Source organism: Onychostruthus taczanowskii, unplaced genomic scaffold (assembly GCF_017590055.1).
Source record: "Onychostruthus taczanowskii isolate IOZ18803 unplaced genomic scaffold, ASM1759005v1 scaffold117, whole genome shotgun sequence".
Taxonomy (NCBI): domain Eukaryota; kingdom Metazoa; phylum Chordata; class Aves; order Passeriformes; family Passeridae; genus Onychostruthus; species Onychostruthus taczanowskii.
Genome location: NW_024498318.1, coordinates 1,001,765 through 1,019,115, shown reverse-complemented (window position 1 = coordinate 1,019,115; position 17,351 = coordinate 1,001,765). Strand labels below are relative to the sequence as shown.

Genomic DNA, 17,351 nt, shown 5'->3' with positions numbered 1-17,351 from the left:
AGACGCGGCCCCGCCCCCGGCGGTGGCCGGCGGACTCCATGTCCCGGCGTGCCCCGCGGCAGCTGCGGTTGGCCGCAGCCAATCAGCGCGGGGCCGGCCGGGGGGCGGGGCCGGGCGGCGGGGGAGGCTGTTTAAAGTGGCGCTTGCGGGATGGCGGAGCCGGCGGACTATCCCCCGTTCCAGCTGGGGAAGCCCCGCTTCGAGCAGGTACTGCCGGCGGCGGGAGGCGGCGGGGGGGACCCCGGGAGCGGCGGCGGGAGCCCCCCCGCCCCGCGCAGCGGCATGGCGCCGGCGCGTCCTTCCCCTTCGGGGTGCTGGCAGGGAATGGGCTCTGCCCGAGGCGGCTGGGAGCGGAGGAGCGGCTCTGGGACGAGCGGGGCTCCCAGGAGCCAGGGGTGCTCCAGGTGGGCGCTTTGCCAGCCGCACCTGGCAGAGTCCGGCCCTGGTGCCAGAGGATGGAGGGGTGGCGTGTGACCCCCAGGATGGTGTGCAGGGTTAAAAGTGTGACAGACCAGAACAGCTGTCTGCTCCACACCTGCCATCTGAGACGGGAGAGCAGCCCGTGCTCGGTCACACACCTGTCCCCAGGTGAGCAGGGCAGGGGCGGGTGGGCCTTGCTGCCACCCCCAGTGTGGCTGACCAGAGAGGACTGGTGCTGGTGGAACCATTGGTGCTGATACCAAGGCTCCTAAAGCCTGTGTCAGTCCCTCCTGAGCTGGGCAGGACTTACCTTGGGCGTGTCAGTGTGTCCCCACCACTGGGGACCATTCCCACAGCAATCCAGAGCCCCGACTGAGCCCCCGTGTCACCCCAGTCTGACCCCACACCTGCGCTTGGCTCGACCCAGCCACCCTTGAGCTGAGGGTTTCCCAGGGAGCATTCCGTGGTGGGGCCATTCCACGGTGGATCTATTCCATGGTGGGGCCATTCCATGGTTAATCTTCTCCCTCTCCCACACCCCACATCCCTCTGGGGCTTGGAGCAACCTGGGACAGCGGAGGGGTCCAGGGAATGGGATTGGGATGAGGAACTGAATGGGAATGGGAGTGGGAATGGCTTTGGGGTCCTGTAGGTCACGGGCACATCCTCAGAGCCCCAGGGAGGGGCTGACTCCCCTGGGAACGCAGGAAAGCTCCAGCTGGGGAGTTTTTAATGAGGAGGAGGAAGACTAGAGGCTCCCTGCTCCCTCCTGGCAGTACCTCAGGCATGGAGCTGCTCCTTCTCCTCTCAGCCCTGAGGGAACCTCCCAGGGGCGAACGCAGGAAAGCTCCAGCTGGGGAGTTTTTAATGAGGAGGAGGAAGACTAGAGGCTCCCTGCTCCCTCCTGGCAGTACCTCAGGCATGGAGCTGCTCCTTCTCCTCTCAGGGAACAGCCCTGAGGGAACCTCCCAGGGGTCGGGGCAGGGTCACCCTGTGCTGGGAGTGCCCTTGGGAAGGGATTCTTTGGGAACCCTTTATTTTATCTCTGTCCTGCACGTTTCCAGGGAGCTGGGCAGGGGTTGAGGTGCTGCTGTCCCGTTGGCTCCATCCCACATTCCCAGCTTCCTGCTGCTCCTCTGCCAGGGCTGGGCAGCCCAGGCTGGAAACCAACAGCACTGGGGGGGTCACAGAGGAGGGGCTGGTTTGTGGATCCTGGTTGGATCCTGTGTTGGCTCTGCTCTGGCTGGGATGCAGCACTACTCACATTCCTGCTCCCACCACGGCCTGGGAGAGCCCAGCCCCTGCATCCCTGCTCCAGACCCCTCCATGGAGAGCCCAGCCTCTCCATCCCTATCCCAGACTGTTCCATGGAGAGCCCAGCCCCTGCATCCCTGCCCCAGCCCCTCCATCCCTGCCCCAGCCCCTCCAGTTCCCTATTTCCCCCATCCTGACCATGGTGTTTCTTTCCAGACTCTGTGCTGGAGGATCCCAGTGCATTCCCAGGGGATCAGGGATCCCCAGCCTTCCCTGCCAGGTGCTCTGTGCTTTCCCAGCCCTCCCTGCCTCTGCCTGCCCTGCCCAGCTTTGGCTCGGTGTCAGATCTCAGCTGGAGCTGCCAGAGCCTGCTCCTTGTCCAGGGCATGCCCAATTCCAGCTGGATCCCGCTGGGATGGCAGGAAATGCCCAATTCCAGCTGGATCCCGCTGGGATGGCAGCACTCCTCCCTCCCGGGGCACTCTGGGGCTGGCACAGGGGCTGGCACAAACCCAGGGCACCCCTTTCCTGCAGGAGAACAAGAGCAGCTGTTCCCATCCTGGGCTGGGACAGAGCCCCGGGAGCAGAGCCGGCCCTGGGGCTCCTTCTGGCACAACTCCCTTCCCTCTGGAGCTCCGGCAGGATTTGGGGCAGGGGGCAGGATTTGGGGAGCGGGATTTGGGGAGCAGGATTTGGACAGCAGGATTTGGGCAGCAGGATTTGGAGCAGGGGGGCAGGATTTGGGCAGCAGGATTTGGGGAGCAGAGGGGCAGGGTTTGGGGCAGCAGGAGGGGCAGGATTTGGGGAGCAGGATTTGGGGCAGCAGGAGGGGCAGGATTTGGGCAGCAGGGGGACAGGATTTGGGGGAGCAGGAGGGGCAGGATTTGGGGAGCAGGATTTGGGGCAGGAGGAGGGGAAGGATTTGGGGAGCAGGAAGGGCAGGATTTGGGGCAGCAGGAAGGGCAGGATTTGGGGCAGCAGGGGGACAGGATTTGGGGCAGCAGGAAGGGCAGGATTTGGGGAGCAGGGGGACAGGATTTGGGGAGCAGGAGGGGCAGGATTTGGGGAGCAGGGGGACAGGATTTGGGCAGCAGGAGGGGCAGGATTTGGGGAGCAGAAAGGGCAGGATTTGGGGAGCAGAGGGGGCAGGATTTGGGGCAGCAGGAAGGGCAGGATTTGGGGTAGGATTTGGGGAGCAGAAAGGGCAGGATTTGGGCAGCAGGGGGACAGGATTTGGGGAGCAGGATTTGGGCAGCAGGGGGGCAGCTGCAGCCCAGAGCCCTGTGGGGTGTGAGACCCCCTTCCCTGCCCTGTTTGCTCTGCAGCATTCTGCCGAGTCACCTTTCCCAGCTCCCTCCAAGAGGCTCCCTGGGAACGGGGCTATTTTTAGGTGAAAGAAGAAATGAGGACGTTGGGCTGAGAATGTGTGATAAGGACTTAATTTTCTGACAAGCAGGGCTAATTTGTTGGAAATGCTCCCTTTTTTCCCCCCTGTATTTCCTGATTTTGTTCCTCTGAGGGTTTGCTGAGCTCTCCCTCTGCCAAGGCTGCGGGGTGTTCCCAGTGCCTGGAGCCCAGACATTTATCCTGGGCTAAGTCCATGGCAGGGCCACTGGAGGAGCTTTGAGGTCATTTCCAAGCCAGACCACGCCAGGATTCCGTGGCTGAGATGTACCTGCAGTGGGACAAAGGTGCAGGAGGAGATCAGGAGGTGCCTCAGCTGCTGCTCAGTGTGAGGCTCGTGTTCAGTCAGTGGGATCAAACCCCTCTCCTGAAGGGACATCCCTGTGGAGAAGGGGCTGCCTTGAAGGGGGGGATGGATCCTGGAATCACAGCCTGGATGGGGTGGGAAGGGACCTTAAAGTCCACCCAGTGCCACCCATCGATGGCAGGGACACCTCCCACTGTCCCAGGTGGATCCAGCCTGCCCTTGGGCACTGCCAGGGATCCAGGGCAGCCCCAGCTGCTCTGGGAATTCCAGCCCAGCCCCTGCCCACCCTCCCAGCCAGGAATTCCTTGCCAAGATCCCAGCCCAATCTGCCCTTTGCCAGTGGGAGCCATTCCCTGTGTGCTGTCCCTGCAGGCCTTGTCCCCAGTCCCTCTGCAGCTCTCCTGGAGCCCCTTCAGCGACTCTGAGCATTCCCTGGGTTTTTCCCTTCTCCAGGGGAGCATTCCCAGCCTGGCTCCAGCCCTGCAGCAGCTCTGGGGTCTCCTCTGGATTTATTCCAGCAGCTCCAGGTCCCTCTGCTGTTGCTTTTTTCCACCTCCATCACCCAGGACTGGGTTTAAAGGGGAATTTGTTGGTTTCTTTTCTGGTTTTAACCCCCGCCACCTCCATCACTCAGGACTGGGTTTAAAGGGGAATTTGTTGGTTGCTTTTCTGGTTTTAACCCCCAGCTCCTGCTCCTGGGAGGTTCCTGTGCCCTGCCCTGGCCCTGCCCGTGGTGCAGGAGCTTCTCCTATTGGAATCTTGACTCCTTAACTGTACAAAACCAAATTAAAGCCATCAAAGGGATTGCAGTTTTAGCCCAAACTTGCAGTGGGCTGGCTGTGCCTTGTCACAGTCCCATTGCTCACTGGCTTCAATTGCCTTCATCTTGTTTTCTTTACCTTAAATCTCTCCTAATTAATTCAAAGCTGGCATCAGCCTGGTTTTGAGCTCAACCCCACCCCAAGCCTGCGTGCTTTTTGCTCTGGCTTAATTAAATGCTGATTAAATCCAGGCTGTAATTAAAGTGGTGAAGCTGTCTGTGCTCTGCCCTTCCCAGGGCTGCCCAGCACGGGCTCCTTGGAGTTCTTTTCCTCCTGAAGGTGACCAGCAGCTCCCAATGGCCTCTCACCTTCTCTCAGATGTTTCCCTGTGGTTTTTGGGATCAGCTGGACCTTCAGGGCCCAGCTCCAGGCTGCTGCTGTGCCCTGGCAGGGAATCAGCATTGCCAGGCAGCTCCTGGTGCTGCAGCCTACTGAGAAAGGTCCAAAATAGCCCAAATTAATCAGAGGGAATTGGTGATATTCACTGTGCTGCAGTTCACTCCAGGAGCTGAAGGAGCCAGGGATGGATATCTGGGAGAGCAAGGTCAGACTCAGCTCAGGGGCTCCCGGGGGTGGCAGCAGGGCTGGCATGAGCCTGGCACAGGAACCAGCTCCAGGGAGCCTTGGGCTGGGCTGGCAGGGAGGGCAGGGGCTGCTCTTCCACCCCATTTCCATCTCCTGGCAGCTCTAGGTTTGCTGGATCACAGAATCCCAGAATGGTTTGGGTTGGGAGGGACCTGAAATCCCACCCAGTGCCACCCCTGCCGTGGCAGGGACACCTCCCACTGTCCCAGGGGGATCCAGCCTGGCCTTGGGCACTGCCAGGGATCCAGGGGCAGCCACAGCTGCTCTGGGAATTCCAGCCCAGCCCCTGCCCGCCCTCCCAGGGAGCAATTTTCCCCAAATTTGTGAATTATTGGGAATTGCTGAGGCTTGTTCTTTGTTTTGGTTTTTTTTTGTTTTGTTCCTTGTCTTTTGTGTGCAGCTCTGTGAAAACCAGTCTCAAACTGCAAACAGCCTCATTTGGGTTCCAGTCAGGAGCAGAGGCTGGAAGCAGGGCTGCCCTGGGTGACGGGATGCCAGGCAGCGAGGCAGCTTTGCCCTTCACTGAGAGGGAACAGCAGGCACTGCCAGGGCTGGGGGCAGCAAACAGAGGGTGCTTGTTGTGCAGGGCTGAGCTGGCAGGCGTGCAGGAGGAGCAGGGTTAGCTCAGGGAGCCTCTGGTTTCAGCCTGGTTCTGGTTGAGTGGAGCCCAAGGAGCCCTGGGGGCCTGGGCTTGAGCCTGGCCCTGAGCTTGAGCCTGGTTCTGGTTGAGGTGGAGCCCATGGAGCCCTGGGGGCCTGGGCTTGAGTCCAGCCCTGGGCTGGAGCCTGGCTCTGGGCTTGAGCCTGGCCCTGGTTGAGTGGAGCTGTCATGGTCTGGGTTTGAGCCTGGTTCTAGTTGAGTAGAGCCCAAGGAGCCCTGGTGGTCTGGGTTTGAGCCTGGCTCTGGTTTATGCCTGGCTCTGGGATTTGGGCCTGGCTCTGGTTTAAGCCTGGCCCTGGGTTTGGGCCTGGTCCTGGGTTTGGGCCTGGCCCTGGGATTGAGTCTGGCTCGCTGCTCTGGGAATTCCGGTGGTCTGGGTTTGAGCCTGGCTCTGGTTTATGCCTGGCTCTGGGATTTGGGCCTGGCTCTGGTTTAAGCCTGGCTCTCAGAGGACTCTTGGTGTGGGGCAATGAGGCCCTGACTCATCAGAGTTCCACCAAACCTGTTCAGGCCCAGCTCCCCGATGGTTTTGGGGCTCTGTGACCACAGAGTGGACAAGTTCAGGCAGCTGGAACTAAATCCCTCCTTGCTCCCTGCCCTGGCTCAGGGATTCCCAGAGCAGCTGGGGCTGCCATGGATCCCTGGCAGTGCCAAGGCCAGGCTTGACATTGGGAGCCGCTGGGACAGTGGGAGGTGTCCTTGCCATGGCGGGGTGGCACTGAGTGGGATTTGAGGTCCCTTCCACCCAAAGCATTCCCTGATTTCGGGGTCTGGGCACTCCCCCAGCCATGGGCAGGAGAGGAGCAGGGAAGGTGAGCCTGGGATAACACCAGGGTGGGGCTGAGCTGCTCAGGCCCGTCCTGGAGCTGGGCCTGAGCCCCTCGGACCCGTCGTGGAGCTGGGCCTGAGCCCCTCGGACCCGTCGTGGAGCTGGGCCTGAGCCCCTCGGACCCGTCGTGGAGCTGGGCCTGAGCCCCTCGGACCCGTCGTGGAGCTGGGCCTGAGCCCCTCGGACCCGTCGTGGAGCTGGGCCTGAGCCCCTCGGACCCGTCGTGGAGCTGGGCCTGAGCCCCTCGGACCCGTCGTGGAGCTGGGCCTGAGCCCCTCGGACCCGTCGTGGAGCTGGGCCTGAGCCCCTCGGACCCGTCGTGGAGCTGGGCCTGAGCCCCTCGGACCCGTCGTGGAGCTGGGCCTGAGCCCCTCGGACCCGTCGTGGAGCTGGGCCTGAGCCCCTCGGACCCGTCGTGGAGCTGGGCCTGAGCCCCTCGGACCCGTCGTGGAGCTGGGCCTGAGCCCCTCGGACCCGTCGTGGAGCTGGGCCTGAGCCCCTCGGACCCGTCCTGGAGCTGGGCCTGAGCCGCTCAGGCCCGTCCTGGAGCTAGGCCTGAGCCGCTCAGACCCATCCTGGAGCTGGGCCTGAGCCCCTCAGACCCGTCCTGGAGCTGGGCCTGAGCTCCTCAGACCCGTCTTGGAGCTGGGCCTTGCTGAGCTCAGTGCCAGCCAAAGCCTCCCGAGGGCCTGGGCAGTGGGAAAGGGAGCTGGTAATTCCAAAGGCATTTCCATGCTGCCCCTGGGACCTGAGGGCTCCTTCCCCCTTCCTTGTCACTCCCTCCTTGGTCAGTGGGTGTAAAACACCAGTGTTCCATTTTCATTCCATTAATTTCCGTTTAGTTCCATTTCATTCCATTTGGTGTTGCTTTTCTCAGCATGGCACAGAGACAAAGGCAGTGGGGAAGTCAAGGCCACTCAGGCTCAGAATCCCCCGTCCTGCTGCTGGTGAAGGCAGCAATTCCAGCAGGTTAGCAGCAATTCCAGCAGGTTAGCAGTAATTCCAGCAGGTTGGCAGTAATTCCAGGTGTTTAATTCCAGCAGGTTAGCAGCAATTCCAGCAGGTTAGCAGCAGTTCCAGCTGGTTGGCAGCCATCCCAAGAGTTTAGCACTAATTCCTGGAGTCACTTGAGCAGCAGTCCCTGCTGCCCTGGGGTGCTGGGGGCTCTGTGGGGTGGGCAGGGGCTGGGATGGCTGCTGCTCCCTGGGATTGCTCAGGGCTGCCTGAGTCAGGAATTGCTCACTCCCCCAGCCCTGACACGTGCTGCCATCTGCAGCGATCCCAAACCCAAAACAAAAGGGAGGCAGCAAAATGTCAAGCTCAGATCCGCTGGAAAGTACCAGAATTAGCATTAATTGGATCCATGCTAATTAAAAACCGCTGTGCTTTTTTTCCTTGGGGTTGTGTGGGGCTGTTTTGTTCCACTGGGGGTGTTGGGTTGGTGTTTTTGGTGCAGGATTTTGGGGGGAGTTTGTGAGGCCAGGCTGCAGTGGGTGGGCAGCAGTGCCTGAATCCCCTGCAGAGGAATTCCTGCAGGAATCAGGGGGATCCCTGCAGGAGCAGGGAAGCAGCAGCACGTTCTGGGAAGAGGTGCCAGCAGTGATTAAACACCCTTCCCACTGCTCCATCCACACTCCAGGCCTTTATTTATAGCCCAGCCCTGCAGAAGGAGCCCAGCAGGAGATGGGCCACGTGAGGATGCAGAATTCCCAGGATCCCAGAGCTCCTGATGGCCCTGGCCATGATCCACGTCCCCATGGGCTCTGGGTGATGGGGAGAGCACCAGGGCTGGGCAGCCCTGGGCGTCTGGAATTCACCTGCCTCTGGATCCTGGAATCCAGCTGGGGTAGGAGTGATGGTGTCCATGTGTCCCAAGGGCTCCCAGTCCCTCAGTATTTCATGGTCTGGGGCTTGGAGTTGGTACAAACACCACTGATATTTTTATTTTCACTCTCTAAATACTGAGCTGTGTTTCCTCCTTTCCTCTGGAGCTGCCCGTGACCTTCCCTTGCTGTTCCACAGGTCCTTTCCCCTCCTTGCAGACTCTTCTCCTGCCTCTGGAGGTGCCCAGGGTGGAGCCCTGAGCAGCCTGGCCTGGCTGGGCTGACTCTTGGTGGCACTTTGGGAATAATCCAGGCTGGCTGTGCCTGTGTAGGGATGGAAAAGCTGGGAAGAGCCTCAAGAGGCTTTTGCTGGGAGCAAAGGGAATCCTGGAGGGCTGTGGGTTTCCCATCCCAAATCACCAGCAAAGACCTCCTATATTATTTATTTTCAGTTGCTGCTTCACTCTGCAAAGGAAATAAACCCTGAAAGGCAATTTCTCACCGAATGTGATGATTTTTTTTTTGTCTCCTGTTTTCCAGACTTCATTTTATGGCAGATTCAGGCACTTCCTGGACATCATCGACCCCCGCACCCTCTTTGTGACCGAGGTAATGTGTGCTCTCCTCTCTTGGGCAGGGCTGGCTGTCAGGCAGCTGGAGGTGAAAACCAATCTCTCCAGCGAGCAGCAGGAGTAATGAGCCCGTGTTTGCAGTGCCTTTGTGTCTCACAGGTGATTGATTGCCCCGAGGAGTGCTGTTAAATCTGGAGCAGAAACTCGCCTGGCATCAGGCGCCAGCGAACCCACACCCCCAGCTCCCTCTGCCACCTGATCTGGGTTTGGGCAAAATTGCCACTGATTTTTGTCTGCTCAGGAGGAAAGCTCCTGCAGGTTTTCATGGCCAAAATGCTGGTGGGGGGATGAGAGAGCAAATGTGAATTCTGTGGGGAAGTGGACGGGGTGGTTGTGGTGCAGCTTGGCAGGGGCTGCACTCCAGAAGTCTTGGCTGGGCTTTTTCCTCAGGTCTTGGCTGTGCTTTTCCCTCAGGTCTTGGCTGTGCTTTTCCCTCAGGTCTTGGCTGTGCTTTTTCCTCAGTTCTTGCCCTGTTTGTAGCAGGATTTGGGGATCTTGCCCCTTTATTTCCATTTGGTGTTGTCCAGCCTCACTGCAGCTCTGTGCTTCCATCAGATAATGCCTGAGGGTGATGGGGAGCCATGGGGAAGGAACAGTTCTGCTCCTGCTCTGGAACTCTGCCCTTTGGCCAGAAAACTCTGGAATTCCACTGAAGAACAGCTGCTTTTTCCTTTTTTTTGTATCTTTTTCCCCAGTGTCCTCCCTGAACCTCCTGTCCCTGTTCCCTGGAGCAGAGCCCGACCCCCCGGCTGTCCCCTCCTGGCAGGAGCTGTGCAGAGCCACAAGGGCCCCCTGAGCCTCCTGTGCTCCAGGCTGAGCCCCTTCCCAGCTCCTCAGCAATTCTCCAGCCCCTTCCCAGCTCCCTCAGCGATTCTCCAGCCCCTTCCCAGCTCCTCAGCAATTCTCCAGCCCCTTCCCAGCTCCCTCAGGAATTCTCCAGCCCCTTCCTAGCTCCTCAGGAATTCTCCAGCCCCTTCCCAGCTCCCTCAGCAATTCTCCAGCCCCTTCCCAGCTCCCTCAGGAATTCTCCAGCCCGTTCCCAGCTCCCTCAGGGATTCTCCAGCCCCTTCCCAGCTCCATCAGCCCCTCCTGGGGCTCCATTCCCTTCCCAGCATGTTTTAAGGGCTGAATCTCTGCTGCTCCTGGGGGGATTTTCCTGCTGGTGGCTCTCCAGGGAGTTTGGGCTCGTGGCTGAGCTCAGCTCCTGCTCTGAAGCCCTTGGGGTGACCCCTGGCTCAGCCACACAGCTCTCCACCTTCCCGTGGTCACCTGTAGAAAGCTTGCCAGGTTTTGGGGAGGCTGGGAAGGGTGTGGGTTCAGAGGGGTCAGTTGGTGTAAGTTCATTTTTCCAGACAGCTTTTGGTGAGGTTCTTTCAGGGAGGTGAAACCCAGGGAATAAAAAGAACAAAGTCTGAGTGGCCCAGTTTTATCCTGGGTGAAAACTGAGCAGTTTTGGGTCCCAGAGTGAGCCCAAACAGAGCAGGGAGGTCTGGTGTCCATCTCTGGGACTGGGCTGAACGTCAGGAACAGCTTGGGGGCATTCCAGCGAGGGAAATGCCCTCTGGCATTTCCTCTGGGGGTGTGAATTCCATGGCAGGGATGCCTCAGGAGACCTGAATGTCTCTGGTGATGTCCCCACCAATTCCCTTTCCCTCGGCAGAACAGTCACCTGGGTGACTTCTCGGGGCACAAAATCTGCTTTTTGCTCGCTGTGCTCCGTGTGTTTGCAGTAACTGGGGGTGCAGATGTAGAACTCCAAGGGGTTTTGCTTTCCTGTGGTAACTGAGGGGCAGTGGCAGCCAGGAAGGGTTTGCTGAGCCCCAGGCGTGTGCAGGGAGCTCCCTCCCTCTGACAGATGGCTGCATCTCCCAGGCCCAGGGCTGCAGGGAACAAACAAATCCCTGCTTGCCCTGGAGGGGAAAAAGAGGAGCTGAAGGAGTGTCTGATGGGAGTGGAGGTGAACCCATGGAAAATGGGGCGATATTGAATCTTTAGAATATTTTTATTTTTAATAGTTTTAAATTTGATTTTTAATTTTTAAAAATTTTTCTTGCCTGGGAGGGGAAAAAGAGGAGCTGAAGGAGTGTCTGATGGGAGTGGAGGTGAGCCCATGGAAAATGGGGCGATATTGAATCTTTAGAATATTTTTATTTTTAATAGTTTTAAATTTGATTTTTAATTTTTAAAATTTTTATTTTAATCCTTTTTTTTGTTTTTTTTGGTGGCTGTGTGTTCCACGGTGGCATCCTGCTGTGTTGTGAGGAGGGGTGAGGGGTGCTGAGGATCATCAGTGCCACTCCTCCCTCACTCATTCATTTTCCTATAAAGCAAATTTTGAGCACAGTTAGAAACTTCCTGGTGTTCCGGAGGTCCTTGAGGAGGGAGAATCCTGGGAGGATGGCCCTGGGTTCTGCTGTGCCTGTGTTTTTATCTGCTGGGGGGACACTCACCCCCGTGCCACTGGGCACAGCTGAGGGCACAGGGGCTGCAGCATGCCCTGGTGACACTGGTGACACCGGTGGCAGTGCTGGCGGTGCTGCAGCCCCTCTGGGGAGCAGCTTTGGTGGCTCTCACCCACCTCCCCACTGGCTCTCCCGTGGAACCATCCCTTGGCAGCTGCAAACCCCTGCACTGGGAGGGAAACGTGCCTGTCCTGGCAGGGACAGCCAGGGCTGTCCCCAGGGTGTCCCTGGGGCTGCAGGGCCCGGCCTGGGCACCTGTGATTGCAGTAATGCTTTTAATTGCTGTGTGATGAGGAAGGTCCGTCGGGGGCAGCAGGTATTTTGATCAGTGTGCCACCAGCCTGTTACACTCTGTGGGGAGGAGGAACAACAATTCCCAGTGAAATCAGAACCCAGGAGAGCTCCCGGGGCTGCTTGTGCTCAGTCTCATTGTTCAGAGCCTGGAGCTGCAGAGCATCTTGCATTCCCATATTTGGGGCTGAAATGGAAGCAGGATTAGATGTATGTTATTTATATGAACGCTACCTTCTTACTCAGCAGATTGTCTGTCTGTGTTTATTCAGTGTCACAGCTGCTGGCTCCACTCGAACAAAAAGTTTCTGGCTCCTCTTGTCTGTCACTGTGGATCCAATACAATGGGGCCAGCTGGAGTCAAGTCTGCCATGTGTGTCACCCTGGGGAGCAGGGAGACAGGGCCCAAGCTGGGCTGGGACGCAGCTGGACCTCCCCTGCTGCATCCCCACAGCTGGACCGCCACAGCTGGATCCCCCCAGCTGATCCCCCCAGCCACAGCAGCTGCTGCTGGCCACGGGACCCTTGGGCTGGGGCACGTCCCCCAGGCCATGGCTGGGCTGGAGGGGGAGCCCCTGGAGATCAGGGCACACAGAGGTCATGGCCAGAACTCCTGGGTGACAGGCCCAGTGAGCCCAGGGTGACAGTCCCAGGGTGAGCCCAGGGTGACAGTCCCAATGAGCCCAGAGTGACAGTCTCAGGGTGACAGGCCCAGTGAGCCCAGGGTGACAGTCCCAGGGTAAGCTCAGGGTGACAGTCCCCGGGTGAGCCCAGGGTGACAGGCCCAGGGTGAGCCCAGGGTGACAGTCCCAGTGAGCCCAGGGTGACAGGCTCAGGGTGAGCCCAGGGTGACAGTCCCAGTGAGCCCAGGGTGACAGACCCAGGGTGACAGTCCCAATGAGCCCAGGGTGACAGTCCCAGGGTGACAGGCCCAGTGAGCCCAGGGTGAGCTCAGGGTGACAGTCCAAATGAGCCCAGGGTGACATGCCCAGGGTGACAGTCCCAGTGACAGGCCCAGGGTGACAGGCCCAGTGAGCCCAGGGTGACAGGCCCAGGGTGACAGTCCCAGTGAGCCCAGGGTGACAGTCTCAGGGTGACAGTCCCAGTGAGTCCGAGGGTCACTGTCCCAGGGTGACCATCCCAGGGTGACAGTGCCAGTGAGCCCAGGGTGACAGTCCCAGTGAGTCCGAGGGTCACTGTCCCAGGGTGACCATCCCAGGGTGACACTGCCAGTGAGCCCAGGGTGAAATGCCCAGGGTGACAGTCTGAGGGTGACAGGCCCAGGGTGACAGGCCCAGGGTGACAGACCCAGGGTGACAGTGCTAGTGAGCCCAGGGTGACATGCCCAGGGTGACAGTCTGAGGGTGACAGGCCCAGGGTGACAGTGCCAGGATGACAGTCCCAATGAGCCCAGGGTGACAGGTCCATGGGGACAGTCCCAGTGACAGTCCCAGGGTGACAGTCCCAGTGAGCCCAGGGTGACAGTCCCAGGGTGACAGTCCCAGTGAGCCCAGGGTGACAGTCCCAGTGACAGTCCCAGTGACAGTCCCAGTGAGCCCAGGGTGACGCCAGGCTGTCCCCTGAGCCCAGCCCATCCGTGGCACACGTGTCTGGTGTCCCCTTGTCCCCTGGCTGGCCCTGCAGTGGCCCTGGCAGGAGCGGGTGGCGCTGGCACAGCCCTGCCCGTGCCCTTGTGTCACAGGTGGCAGCCCAGAGCAGCCAGGGGACAGGGGACAGCTCAGGCTGCAGGGGCTCTGCCCGGGTGTCTGTGGCACCCTCTGGGCTGTCCCTGGGCTGGCAGGGCTCAGGGGTGGCATCACCCAGGGCTGAGCTCCTGCTGGGGCTGCTCTTCCTCCTCCTGAGCACCAGCCTGGGCAAAAGGAGGCTCAGGGGGAGCTTCTGGCTCTGCACAACCCCCTGAAAGGCTGGAACCAGCTGGGAGCTGGGATCTGCTGCCAGGGGACAGGGACAGGAGAGGGAACGGCCTCAGGGGAGCCTCAGGGTGGGCATCAGCAGGAATTTCCTCATGGAAAGGGGGGTCAGGAACTTGGATTGCTCAGGGCAGGGGTGGAATGTCCATCTCTGGAGGGATTTCAGAGCCCTGTGGATGTGGCACAGGGGCAGTGGTGGCCCTGGCAGTGCTGGCATGGAGTGGGCTCAGGATTGCAGCCTGAGCAGTTGTGGGTTGTGTGGTTCTGTGCCTCCCCCAGGTGCGGGGCTGGGCTGGGAGCAGCAGCTGGCAGGGTCTGTGCCATGCTCTCCTCTCCAGAAGGTCCCTGCAGGTGCTGTCCTGGCCCCCAGCTGCGCCCAGGAGCCCCTTGGCACAGGGCTGCAGATCCCAACCCCACCAGAGATCCCATGGGTGGGGGCTCATCCCAGCTGTGGTGGCACATGCACAGCCACCCCCAGGCTGAGGGACCAGCCCTGCCCCATTCCCTGCCCCATTCCTGCTGCAGTCCCAGCCCTGGCCCATTCCCTGTCCCATCCCAGTTGGAATCCAAGCCCTGGCCCATTCCTGCTGCAATCCCAGCCCTGGCCCATTCCCTGCTCCTTCCAGAGCTGGAATCCCAGCCCTGCCCCATTCCCTGCCCCATTCCTGCTGTAATCCCAGCCCTGGCCCATTCCCTGTCTCATCTCAGTTGGAATCCAAGCCCTGGCCCATTCCCTGCTCCTTTCAGAGCTGGAATCCCATCCCCTGCCCCATCCCCAGTCCCATCCCCTGTCCCATTCCCACTCCCAGTCCCATCCCATGCCCCGTTCCCTGCCCCATCCCCAGTCCCATCCCAGCTGGAATCCCATCCCCTGTCCCATCCCCAGTCCCATCCCCACTCCCATCCCCACTCCCATCCCCAGTCCCAGCTGTTCCCAGCTGTTCCCAGCTGTTCCCAGCTGCGCTGCCCATGCCCAGCCGTGCTGGGTGCTGTCCCGGGCTGCAGGAGCTGCAGGGGCTGGCAGGGCTGAGCTCTGAGAACATCCCCGCTGCAGATGGTCTGTCTGGCACCCCATTGTGAGAGCTGAGACCCCAGCAGCCACCACTAGAAGTGCTCGAGGTTTTTTCCTCTGAGGAAAGGGGGTATGGAAGGAACGAGACACTCCGGGAGAAAAGGAAAAAAAAAAAAAACCAAAAAACCTGGTTGTGGGTTTGTTTTTTTTTTTTTTTTAGTCAGGGATGCTGTAAAATCTCGAGTGACACTTCATCCCACAGACAGCAGCAGAGAAAGCAAGCAACAATAAACATTGAAACAGTGGCACAACCTTGCAGACAGAGCTGGTTCTTGCTGTTGGGAAGGAGCTGAAGTGTAATTTTAGACACCAGCAGCCACGGAGAGGAGCTGGGAGCTGCCTGGCACTCGGAGCTGCTGCACGTGGCACAGTTTGCTCCTGGCTTTTTGGAGGTTCCAGTGAAAAGAACGTGCCTGACTTTTCCAGAAGGAATAGGAGAAAACCCTAAATTTTCCCTCCATTTGGGGGTGTTTGGTGACGGCACCTGAGCAGCTCAGAGCTGTGGGAGGGATCTCCTGAGCTCGGTTTCACGCTTTGTTCACCTCCTGTGCCACTCTTTGTCCCTCAGGACCCACTGCACCACACTCCTTTCTCTGCAAAACTTCCCTGTTGGACAGGCTGCAACGTATTTTTCACAGTTCTGTTTTTTAAAAGTATTTAATGCTATTTGTAAAGCCACCTATTTCTAGTTCTGTTTCTCTCTCAACAATGTCTGTCCTATTCCATTGCATTTTTAAGGTAGTATTTCTCATCTTAAAGTCTGCACACAGATATAAATGTTTTTTCTCCCCACAATGTCTTATTCTATATATTTTAAATGAGTATTTCTCATCTTAAAGTCTGCACACAGATATATATGTTTTTTCTCCCCACAATGTCTTATTCTGTATATTTTAAATGAGTATTTCTCACCTTAAAGTTTGCACACAGATATATATGTTTTTTCTCCCCACAATGTCTTATTCTATATATTTTAAACGAGTATTTCTTCTCTTAAAGTCTGCACACAGGTCCATACTGTGTAAACTCTCTGTTCAGTTTTGAACACTTTTCACAAATCCCTTTCCCACAGTTCCCCTCTGTCCCCGGGGAGCTGGGAGAGGGAATTTGTGGAGACTCTGATTTTTAAAAGCCAGCCTGAGCTTTTTTGTTTGCTGTTTGTTACCATTCTAAACAAGATGGGATCTGGCCAGGGTTGTTATAGTAACTACTGAGATTTCCTCAAGAGAAGGGGGAAAAAATAGCAGCGGGCCCCATTCATGCCTTGCTGCAGCTCTCCATTCAGAGAGCTCTGGGAGAGGGGAGGGGATTTCAGGGATTTCAGGGACAAAACCACATCCCCCTAATGAGCACAATTATATAATATAGAATGATACCTGTTTAATTGTGCATAACTATATATGGTTATATTTATAAATAGAAATAGCAGTTGGTGTCATATGATGTGATATAAATAATGGTTAATATAATGTCATGTAATAGAATAGATAAATAATAGAGCAATATAATATGGAATAATATAATATATAATTATATAGTATATAATAATATAATGCACTATGATGTGATATAATGTAATATAATGCAATATAATGTGATATAATGTAATAATATATAATGTAATGTAATGTGGCAATATAATATAATATAATACAATATAATATAATACAATATAATACAATACAATATATTTTCAGCACCCTGGGACAGTGGGATGTGTCCCTGCCCATGCAGGTGGAAGATCCTTAAGGTCCTTCCCCCCCCACAATTCCATGATGTGATTTCCCTGGAATACAGCATTTATTCTGCATTTTCAATCCCTGTTCCCTTGCAGAGCCGCCTGAAGGAAGCAGTGCAGCTGCTGGAGGATTACAAACATGGCACTCTGCCCCCAGGAGTCACCAACAAAGAGGTCAGAGGGAAAAACTCTCCCTTTTCTACTTCTTCCTGCAGTTCCGTGGGGAGGGCTCCGCTGAAGGACATCTCTGGTGTTTCTGTGGGCAAATACAAACTGCTCACACAATTGAAGGGGGAAAAAAAAGTGATTTTTTAGCTGGATGAAAGCTTTTTGTCACTCCTGTGGGTTCTTTAGCAGCAGCTGTGCAGCTCAGGCCCTGCCCTGTTCTTTACAATAATTTCCATTTTTGCCCCAATCCCAGTCTGGTCTGAGCTGTTCCTGCGCAATAATTTCCATTTGTACCCAGATTCCAGCCTTGTCTGGGCTGTTCCTTACAATAATTTCCATTTCTGCCCCAATCCCAGCCTTGCTTGGGCTGTTCCTTACAATAATTTCCATTTCTGCCCCAATCCCAGCCTTGTCTGGGCTGTTCATTACAATAATTCCCATTTCTGCCCCAATCCCAGCCTTGTTTGGGCTGTTCCTTACAATAATTTCCATTTCTGCCCCAATCCCAGCCTTGTTTGGGCTGTTCCTTACAATAATTTCCATTTCTGCCCCAATCCCAGCCTTGTCTGGGCTGTTCCTTACAATAATTTCCATTTCTGCCCCAATCCCAGCCTTGTCTGGGCTGTTCCTGTGCAATAATTTCCATTTCTGCCCCAATCCCAGCCTTGTTTGGGCTGTTCCTTACAATAATTTCCATTTCTGCCCCAATCCCAAGCTCGTCTGGCTGCCTCATGGAGGGATGGGCTGGGTGATCTCTCCAAGACCACATCAGTCCTGTTTCCTGGGCTTTTTCCCAACATTCCTCTGCACAAGGGACTTGTGGAAGCAGAGATGAGGATTTTAGGGAAATCAAACTGCTTTTGGAGTATTTCACCTCCAAATCAACGCCATGAAACAAAAAACATCCTTTTTTTTTTTTTTTTTTGGATGTTAAATCATTCCCCATTCCTGTCC

The 17,351-nt window shown here is 57.1% G+C and overlaps 1 protein-coding gene across 5 annotated transcripts in view; it reads left to right on the top strand.

Moving 5' to 3' along the window:
- The first annotated feature begins 99 nt into the window (after positions 1–99).
- Positions 100–17,351, top strand: part of SFXN5 (sideroflexin 5) — a 103,562-nt gene continuing 86,310 nt past the window's right edge. For all 5 annotated transcript variants that reach the window (XM_041427624.1, XM_041427623.1, XM_041427622.1 and 2 more), the window contains exons 1-3: positions 100–207; positions 8,644–8,712; positions 16,326–16,403. In XM_041427624.1, the coding sequence (XP_041283558.1) occupies positions 151–207; positions 8,644–8,712; positions 16,326–16,403 (204 nt within the window). In that variant the 5' untranslated portion in view covers positions 100–150. The remainder of the gene's footprint in view (positions 208–8,643; positions 8,713–16,325; positions 16,404–17,351) is intronic.